Source organism: Phycodurus eques, chromosome 3 (genome assembly GCF_024500275.1).
Source record: "Phycodurus eques isolate BA_2022a chromosome 3, UOR_Pequ_1.1, whole genome shotgun sequence".
NCBI lineage: Eukaryota > Metazoa > Chordata > Actinopteri > Syngnathiformes > Syngnathidae > Phycodurus > Phycodurus eques.
In genome coordinates, this window is record NC_084527.1 from 28,058,198 (window position 1) to 28,068,765 (window position 10,568).

The 10,568-nt window shown below is 41.4% G+C and overlaps 1 protein-coding gene across 1 annotated transcript in view; it reads left to right on the forward strand.

The window, feature by feature from the left end:
* si:dkey-112e17.1 (uncharacterized) overlaps positions 1–7,447 on the forward strand; it is a 35,517-nt gene extending 28,070 nt beyond the window's left edge. Inside the window, exons 6-7 of the mRNA XM_061672999.1 lie at positions 5,222–5,449; positions 6,145–7,447. Of these exons, the coding sequence (XP_061528983.1) occupies positions 5,222–5,449; positions 6,145–6,831 (915 nt within the window). The 3' untranslated portion in view covers positions 6,832–7,447. The remainder of the gene's footprint in view (positions 1–5,221; positions 5,450–6,144) is intronic.
* The last annotated feature ends 3,121 nt before the right edge of the window (positions 7,448–10,568 follow it).

A 10,568-nucleotide genomic window follows, 5' to 3' on the forward strand; every position in this document is an offset into this window, starting at 1 on the left:
TTCTTATACCACTATGGTCTGAGGCTGATTTGTCACCTTGTGTATCAAACCTAAAAGTACTCATTGTTTTCGAGGTGCTTTGGTGACCAGAGGAACACCTTATTTAAACCCCTAGTTAATTCTTGTCTAGACAAAGCTAGCTGTTTGTGACTCTGTGGGAAGGATTATTATGGACTTGCTCTCCCACTGATGGCTGCAACCCCCAAAACCTTCGCCCTCCCCAGAATAATAGCAGCTGACCGATCAGGAAGGATAATGTGGCATGCACGCGTCCAGCTTGTCTATCACAATTAGCCTTTGAAAATGAAGCTCAAATTAAAAATTAAAGCAAGAATGAATAGTTTCCTTTTCTCCGGGCACTCCGGTTTCCTCCCACATCCCAAAAACATGCATGGTAGGTTAATTGACAACTCTAAATTGCCCGTAGGTGTGAGTGCGAATGGTTGTTTGTTTGTAAGTGCCTTATGATTGGCTGGCAACCAGTTCAGGGTGTACCCCGCCTCCTGCCCGATGATAGCTGGGATAGGCTCCAGCACGCCCGTGACCCTTGTGAGGAGAAGCGGCTCAGAAAATGGATGGATGAATAGTTTCCCAAAAAATTTTATGGTTACCACATCTGCCTCACGGTTCTGAGGACCGGGGTTCGAATCCGACCCCCCATGTGTGGAGTTTGCATGTTCTCCCCGTGCCTGCATGGGTTTTCTCCGGGTACTCCGGTTTCCTCCCACATCCCAAAAACATGTGTGGTAGGTTGATTGGAGACTCTAAATTGCCCATAGGTGTGAATGTCTGTGCGAAATAAAGTGATTTTTAATGTAGAAATTAGGCTGGAATTTGCACTCTGAAAAGTACTTCAGTGTTTAATTACTCTAGGAGGACTGAAGAAAAAAAATCAACTATATTCAAATTTATTGAGATGTACCTATATTAAAATATATGAGTATGTGTAGTCTGTAGTGCATATCTACAGTGGGTACGGAAAGTATTCAGACCCCCTCACATTTTTCACTCTTTTTATGTTGCAGCCATTTGCCAAAATCATTAAAGTTCATTTCCCCCCAAATTAATGTACACAGAGCACCCCATATTGACAGAAAAAACGGAATTGTTGACATTTTTGCAGATTTAATAAAAAGAAAAACTGAAATATCACACAGCCATAAGTATTCAGACCCTTTGCTCAGTATATAGTAGAAGCTCCCTTTTGAGCTAATACAGCCATGAGTCTTTTTGGGAATGATGCAACAAGTTTTTCACACCTAGATTTGGGGATCCTTTGGCATTCGTCCTTGCAGATCCTCTCCAGTTCTGTCAGGTTGGATGGTGAACGTTGGTGGGCAGCCATTTTCAGGTCTTTGCAGAGATGCTCAATTGGGTTTAAGTCAGGGCTCTGCGTGGGCCATTCAAGAACAGTCACGGAGTTGTTCTGAAACCACTCCTTTGTTATTTCAGCTGTGTGCTGAGGGTCATTGTCTTGTTGGAAGGTGAACCTTCGGCCCAGTCTGAGGTCCTGAGCACTTGGGGGAAGGTTTTCCTCCAGGATATCTGTACTTGGCTGCATTCATCTTTTGTTCTATTGCAACAAGTCTCACTGTCCCTGCAGCTGAAAAACACCCCCACAGCATGATGCTGCCACCACCATGCTTCACTGTTGGGACTGTATTGGACAGGTGATGAGCAGTGCCTGGTTTTCTCCACACATGCCACTTAGAATTAAGGCCAACAATTTCTATCTTGGTCTCATCAGACCAGAGAATCTTATTTCTCATCTTGGAGTCTTTCAGGTGTTTTTAGCAAACTCCATGCGGGCTTCCGTCGGGCCACTCTGCCATCAAGCCCAGACTGGTGGAGGGCTGCAGTGATGGTTGACTTTCTAGAACTTTCTCCCATCTCCCGACTGCATCTCTGGAGCTCAGCCACAGCGATCTTTGGGTTCTTGCCACAATTCTTTCTCTGAGCTCGATTGGAGTCCAGCTGTGTTTGATTATACTGATTGTACTTGATTAGGAAAGCCACACACCTGTCTATATAAGACCTTACAGCTCACAGTGCATGTCAGAGCAAATAAGAATCATGAGGTCAAAGGAACTGCCTGAAGAGCTCTGAGACAGAATTGTGGCAAGGCACAGATCTGGCCAAGGTTACAAAAAAAATTGCTGCTGCACTTAAGGTTCCTAAGAGCACAGTGGCCTCCATAATCCTGAAATGGAAGACGTTTGGGACGATCAGAACCCTTCCTAGACCTGGCCGTCCGGCCAAACTGCGCAATCGGTGGAGAAGAGCCTTGGTGAGTGAGGTAAAGAAGAACCCAAAGATCGCTGTGGCTGAGCTCCAGAGATGCAGTCGGGAGATGGGAGAACGTTCAAGAAAGTCAACCATCACTGCACCCCTCCACCAGTGGGGGCTTTCTGGCAAAGTGGCCCGACGGAGGCCTCTCCTCAGTGCAAGACGCATGAAAGGCTGCATGGAGCTTGCAAAAAAAAAAACAACACCTGAAGGAATCCAAGATGGTGAGAAATAAGATTCTCCGGTCTGATGAGATCAAGATAGAACTTTTTGGCCTTAATTCTATGTGGCATGTGTGGAGAAAATCAGGCACAGTGAAGCATGTTGGTGGCTGCATCATGCTGTGGGGGTCTTTTTCAGCTGCAGGGACAGGACGACTGGTTGCAATCGAAGAAAAGATTAATGCGGCCAAGTACAGAGATATCCTGGACGAAAACCTTCTCCTGATTGCTCAGGACCTCAGACTGGGCTGCAGGTTCACCTTCCACCAAGATATTGACCCTAACCACGCAGATAAAACAACGAAGGAGTGGCTTCAGAACAACTTGGTGACTGTTCTTGAATGGCCCAGCAAGAGCCCTGACTTAAACCCAATTGAGCATCTCTGGAGAGCCCACCAACGTTCACCATCCAACCTGACAGAACTGGAGAGGATCTGCAAGGAGGAATGGCAGAGGATCCCCAAATACATGTGTTTGCATCATTTCCAAAAAGACTCATGGCTGTATTAGCTCAAAAGGGTGCTTCTACTAAATACTGAGCAAAGGGTCTGAATACTTATGGCTGTGTGATATTTCAGTTTTTCCTTTTTAATAAATCTGCAAATATTTCAGCAATTCCGTTTTTTTCTGTCAATATGGGGTGCTGTGTGTACATTGAGGGAAAAAATTCACTTAAATGATTTTAGCAAATGGCTGCAATATAACAAAGAGTGAAAAATGTAAGGGGGTCTCAATACTTTTCGTACCCACTGTACATTTTACACTACGTGCCAACTTCACTGGAATTGAGGTTTGTAAATTATTCCCTCCTCTTTACTCATTTCTTGACCGATTCAAATCATACCAACTTCAAAATGCTAAACTCATTGAGGGCATCTTGAGAACTATTCCTATTCCCAAAATATCCCATTATCCTTCATTCTTCATCATTCAATATAATTCTGTAGCGTTCTACTATATTATAAACCATTTTTGTTCAGCTTCAGATTTTAAAAAATTCAAATGCAATTTCTACAGTTTACATTGTCAAGTCATTTTATTCCTTACTTTGAAAAGTTGATCAGGCAAATTAGAATGTTACCATTGACTGAAACTTTCTTAATGTGTACATCTAAAAAAAAACAAAAAGAATCCTGATCATGAGTGAAAACATGCAAAGGCATCAGGTCCTACGATGGACACAGAACTCTTAACGGTGACTCATGTTCCTCGGAAGCAGAAAGAGAGAAGAACTTCCAATTTTAACTGAAGATTTAAATCATGGTTACAATATATTAGGACCTTTACACTCGGTAACGCTTCCATATAGACGATTAGCGATAACTCTCAAAACATCAGCAATCTGACAGGTAAAATATATAAGGTCTGTTTTCAGTACATACTGTATGTACCTAGTGCAACAAGCCGCATAGCGTTCTCCCCGCCTTTTCCACACTGACCCTATAATCCAACTTCTGGAGAAAGAATGTTGACATGTTCAGGTGGAGAATAGCAGATAGCAATAGCAGAAAAAGCTCTTCGGTACTGTATACTGCAGGCAATGAGGCTTCGGCACGTTTTCCATCACCATTGTTATATCCCACTACCTACCTCAAATGCAGCATTTGTCAGTTAACGAAAAAAAATTTTTTGTGTCTTTACTACAGTGGTTGAAAGCTAAATTAACAAATGTAGTTGGGGCCCAGGTTACAAAATGTACTATTCGTGATTTAATGGGTTTATCAAAGTCTAAATGATAGAAGCAGGTCAGTTTCTGCCACTGCTTCTAATTTTGCTATTGAAATGTTGCAATTGAAATGGTCCGAAGCCCCTTCTGTTCAAACAGTTTAAGTCTTAATAAATAATGAATGAGTCTGTGAACCAAACATACTCAGTTGGCCAGGTTTTTGACTGAGCATGCCAAGCAAACAGTACACTTCCTTCTCAATAATCCATTCATTTAAGACACAAAACAATCCGTGGGGAGAACTAAAGGTGTGAGGAGGAAGTGGGTCAGTTCAGTGATGCCTGCATTGTCTATTGCTGTACGGTTTCAAGTGAGATCAATGCAGTCACTGCTTTCTGATCTTCATGTCCAACCTCGGTTCCAGAGATGCGTGCTTGCTGCAATAACAAGTCTCTCGCACAGTGCAGGCCATTGACCATTGTATCTGCAGTTGAGTGCTTGAGCATAATGCCACCTCCAATATTTGCGCGATGTACATTCAATGGTTATCGCATTGATAATTGGTGAATCAACCCGCGGTTGTTTGATGTCTTGTGTTATGCAGCACACGAGACTGCGGGGACGTAGCAAATTGTCCACTTGCAGCTTACAAGTTCAAGCTCAAACATAAAAATACCTATTTTTTTATTGCACAGTTCTACTCACTATTGACATTTTTCAACTGGCCAGCTATTTTGGTACCCTCGATCTTTTGACAAACTTGTACACAATAGCTTTACATAACAACATCAGTTTAGTGAGTGTGCAGCCATGGTCATGGTCATTTATCCCTGACATTGCAAGTAGGACCTTTGAGTTCAAACAGCATTTTGTATTGCAATTTAGCAACGAAAAGGTCTAAAATGTTTTACTTTTCTGACCTTTTTCAATTTCTAGATTAATCTTGGTACTAGAGTATTTTCAATACATCACATATAGAATCTGCTGCTCCTTGCATACCACTCTCATTTGTACTGCGTACTATTCACATGACATTTTGTTTTCTTAGCAAAGGGAGAGGTTCCTGAGGCACAGTGACACTGGTCCCAGTCCTGTGGGTGACTCGCCCCCACCTGCCTCCACCCCCTCACTTTCTGGTCCCACAAGTGATGGCTGTGTCCGACCAAGAGCGTGGAGCGTACGCACCTTCCAGGAATTCCTCCCTCCAATGCCGCAGCTCCATAAGAAGTGGTGCAGCTGGAACTCTACAAGTCCCTTCACCAAGCTAGTAGACAGCGTCAGTACCAGTACCAATGCCATGCTCTTACAAACAGGACCACATGTGGAGTGAAAGATTGACATGGACCTTTTTGCCAATCAATCTGGGTCAAAGTTAGCAGGAGCAGAAATTTCTGAACTCCCAAATGATCCACGTTATTAGATGCCACAAGGCCGTTATTGAATCCTGGCCTTTTCTACTGCAAAGCCACGTTTCCAGCAAGTAGTTCCGTTGAACTGTTCATGGTGCAGTTTGGTAAACCACAATCTATTTTGTATATCCACTTTCATGGTGCGTAGGCAGAGTAATAACAGTTGCATATTTCGCCACCCTTTACGTTCAGCTATGTGAACTGAGTGACATCATATCAGTATGACGAAATTAATCAATGGGTTAAACGAAGGAAACATCTTGTGTTCGTTCTTCTTTGTTTGGCGTTTTGTTTTTATGACAACAACCTTTTAAAAAAGGTGTTTCAAGTCCAGCTCAGCCCATTCCCGACATTCACAAAGGTGCTGATTCGGTTGATGGCAGGGTTAGCTCTGCCACTAAGCGTCGTACTCAAAAGGCAAGTTGATTAGTTATTTTGGTACCAATTACAGCCTTTGAAAGTATTTACATTCAGAACTGAGCTGCTTGGTGGAAACTAAAATATCCTTGGTGAAAATAGTCTGTTGTTGAAGACTACCGGTAATTGTCCCTTATCATTCCAGGCACCTCCCAGTGTGGTGTCTGACAACAGGAAGGTTTTCTCCGATGTTCATCTGGCGGCCAAGAATGACACAAGCACCATTTCTGACTCTTCGATCAGCAATGCTTCATATCCACTTGCTCAGGCCGCCCAGAGGCAGCGGCGTCTGAACTCGACCAGCAATTTGCGGCGCTCCCGCTTCACGGGGCCTTGCTTTGGTCTGCTCTCTGAGACTGCAGACCCAACCAAGACCACTGGTTTTAATCATGCCCAGAGCTCCCAACCAGAGTCCGTCTCTTCTTCCTCCATCCACGGTGCCATTGAGAGCAACCAGACAACAAAGAGGCACGATTTCCCAGGTGAGGGCGATCACATTAATGTGCCTGTGTTTGCCATCTCTGAGGAAGAGGACCGGCAACCTCTGGTCTCAGCTGAGCACCTGGGCCAAACCACTGGCACCGCCATCCAGAATGGACTGGTTCAGGGAACATTTGACAGCAAAAGACCTGCCGGTGTAACCTCCAGCCTCAGCCCTCAGAATCAGAGGGTCAGACTGGAGTGGAGGCCATGGGGGAGTCCGGTGTTAGAAGGGGTTTGTTCATTCCCTTCCAATACACCCACTACCACGACTGAGTCAAACAGCATCAATAACTGCCAGTTGCCTCACAGCCAGCCTACTGTGTTGTGCAGTATGACAAACCCCATGTGATTAGGAAGATGCTGAAAAGACTGGTGGGCCAGTGAAGCATTCCTGAACTATTGTTAGTGCCCCCTTTTTTAAAATGTAACCTATTTTAATGGAAGAAATCAACTTTTGCAAATTGTTTGCTACGTTCTGGAATATATTATTCTCTTTCTGGATGCTGCTCAACATATGCTGAGGTCCGACCTGCTGCGGTTTAAGGAAAACAAACAAAAAAGTATTTTTGAGTGTACATGAAAACCCCAACTTTTAGGAGCACTTTATAAGACCAGATTTGTGAATTTGATTTATGCATTTTGGTGAATTAATGTACTACACCCATTACACTTCAATAGCTTTCAGTAACTCATGAAGTTTGGATTTTTGTATTATGTACATAGAGGTCTTGGACTCCATCCCCCCTCCAATACTTGTTTCTCCAAAGTGTTCCACAAAGTATAGGTCATACATTTATTGCTTGTAAACATACAGGGTATACTTTTACTGGATTATGAAAGGGAAATCAACATACTGTAAAATATATACTAATGTAGGCTACATCGATAGATGAATCTAGTGGGGGGGGGGGGGAAGAAATCACTAGTATTTATAAAATGAGTTGACATGAATTAATGAAGTTTAAATAAAGGCTGTCATTCTCATGCTGAGTACTTAATGTTTTAAACCCCAGTTTGGTGATAGCGTACACTGTAGACTTGTGACATACATTTTGCATGTCCATATTCCAGAGTCAGCCTTCAGCAATTTCCCAATATTTCAATAATGGGAAAAGAAATTGTGTTTAAACATGAAATGAATCTACACATCCCGTATTTGATGCAATGGTGAAAACTACATAATAATGCAAATACGAATGACAAAAGCAAGTCAGTCTCTGCAAATAGTTCGTTTTTTTTAATGTTATGTTAAAAAGACAAATCAGAACCAGGTTGCAAACAATCTTATCTTTACCAATACACTACAACATGGGAATAATGCAAAACATTTATGTGCCCATGTATTCTATTGGCATCTAACTCGGGCTTGATGGCAGTCTCCAGTCATTCCTGGGAGGTGCTATGAGGTACAGTGAACACAGCCTCTTCCATGCAAATTGGTCAAAAGCTTTCCACACTGTGACTTCAGTGAGTAAATATTTGCATTAGTATACAATATACCTCCCGTCTTGGAGCAAATGCAAAGTACTACATCAAAGCCTCTTTAATACCAATTCCTGATTGGAGCGGCTTGGTACTGTGTTGTTGGCTTAGAGAGCCCGGATCGCCGGTGGGGAATAATTAAAACTCAGCCCTTCTGTCAGGGGATCTACTGGACTTGTGCAGAGGGTCTGAGCTGCTATGGAATGCTAGAATGGACCATACAGCATGACTCAGGGGGTAAAATAAACAAAACTAAATCTTAACGCCTTGATGAATTCAAACCCCGGGGCAGAAGAAAGACAATTCACAACAAGTTGACACACCAGTGGCCTCACTTATCAAAAAGTGCATAAGTTTCTTACTAAAAGTCTACATACACACAAAAGCTTAAAATGGCGTATGACCAAAGTCCTATCAAATCGTAGGTACACACTCAGGCACACCTGTAGGGAATTAGCCTTGAAAAGTAAAAACAAAAAAAAGTTACAGCTCATCGAAAGTGTTACTGCTACTAAAAAGTCGTAAGAATTTATTAAATATAATTTTATTTTCAAGAAGAGGGGGAATTACATTAGATTAAATTTTAATCACAACCGATGATAAAATTAAAAGGTGGAGGTGAGGAAGGTTGCTTTAGTTTGGAAGCACCACAACAAATAAAAGGAAACGCAGGAGGTTAGTGCTACAGTGAACACAAGGACTGTAGAGGGGGGGGGAAAAAAAAGTCCGATATAAAAGTAGATGCCTCCAAAACTGCACCCATCCCCACAAGCCAATTTCATTGTGTATCACGTCCATCTCCATTAATTGATCAATGAATCTATTTATCCCCAAGGGGCAATTGAAAGGCATGAAGATCATTAGTATATGTATATATATATATATATATATATATATATGTATGTATATATACAAAATATACTTTTTCCCGTGAAGTTTTTTTTGATAGGCCACATAACTTTTATCTGCGTACGAATCTTTCAGGCTCCATTTTGTGCGTGCGCAGCATTGATAAGTGAGGCTCCACGTCAGGACTGTGAATATTGTCACCAGAACTAAACAAAAAAAACAACAACGCAAAAACACTACACACTTGTATCCATACTTCAACTTTGGGGAAACCAGAGTGGAAATGAAGCACTATATAATAACTGCCCAATTTATGGACAGTTATTATATAGTGCTAATTTAGGAATGGACCTTTTTAAAATTAGGTTAAAATGATAGCGAGAATTTAACTGCAGAGTTTAAAAGTTGTGTGAATGAAATGATTTGTGCAACTCTCAATGTTGGGCAATATAATACAAACAAACCAAATCTCCAAGTGAATCAAGTGAACTCACACAATCGAATAAAGATCAGTGAATAAGAGTCCAATTCACTGGATGCCAGGTAAAATAGTTTTTTAACAGTTTCTTCCCACTTTCCTCCATGTTCACCCGCTGTTCATACTAACAAATGTGAAAACAAAAAATAATTGATATAGTTCTTAAGGGCCTCTTGTATCCGTTATCAATTTCTGACAATAAATCACAACTCAGGGCCGACCTGTCAACTGGTTTCAGAAACATTTTATTGGGATTATGCATTTTTGCATAATGCCAAGCTATGTTGCCTCCTAGGTGATGAGAAAAGATAAATCAAATATTTTCTAAATTGTCATAAATGTACATAATTTTCTAGTTAAACAAATTTACAGCAGCATCATAAAACTGAGAAACAAGATAACATTTTAAACTAACAATCCCTCCCACTGACCAACCATTATATCAATATAAAACATGAACCTGAAATGAAAATAACTTTCATAATAAGAGGAGAATAATCTGCATCTGGTAAACCAAACATTGCCATTTAGAATAGCAACGGTTTCGACTAATTGTACTTGTTGATTTGTTCGGCGAAACGAAGTACACTGGACCCCCGCATGAGCTGATTCACCTCTTCAGAATTTTTTATTTTTTTCCTTTTTAGGGAGACATTCACCAGGGGCGTGTATCTTCGAGGGAGGGGCAGGACATGAAAGTTTCAAAAAGAGAGTTGGCTTCAAAATGAGTGGTTGGCTGTTGGATCTGAAAACTTTGTGGAGCATAAAGTGACATGACTGGTTCTTGTCTCCTAGTCTTGTTATTTACAGCATCTCCACAAGTGGTGACCGAAAACTATTTCTAGCAATAAAAATAGATACATTTACAGCACAGTAAGTAATCTACTGCAGCCTAACATCAGCCTCAGCATGATGCACTGCTACTGGATGCTTGCAGCTTTGTCTTTGTTAAAAAGCATCCTCTCTGGATAATTATCCAGATTAAAGTGTGCAACAGAAGCCTTTGTTCCATTGGATTGATGCAAAAAAAAAAAAAAAAAAAAGGAAAACAAAAAATGTGAAGTCCTGTATGTATGCAGGAACCTACTGATACTCAGTATCACTGTCCAGAGCAGTCCCAAAATTAATCTAAAGAGCATCACTTTTTCTTTAATAATCTGTAATATACATATCTATACTCTCTCGATCTACAATAATATGCATAACATTTGTATTTTACATCTTTTTGTGTGTGTGTGTGTGTGTGTGTGTGTGCACAGAGGAAGCTCTTAATTCTA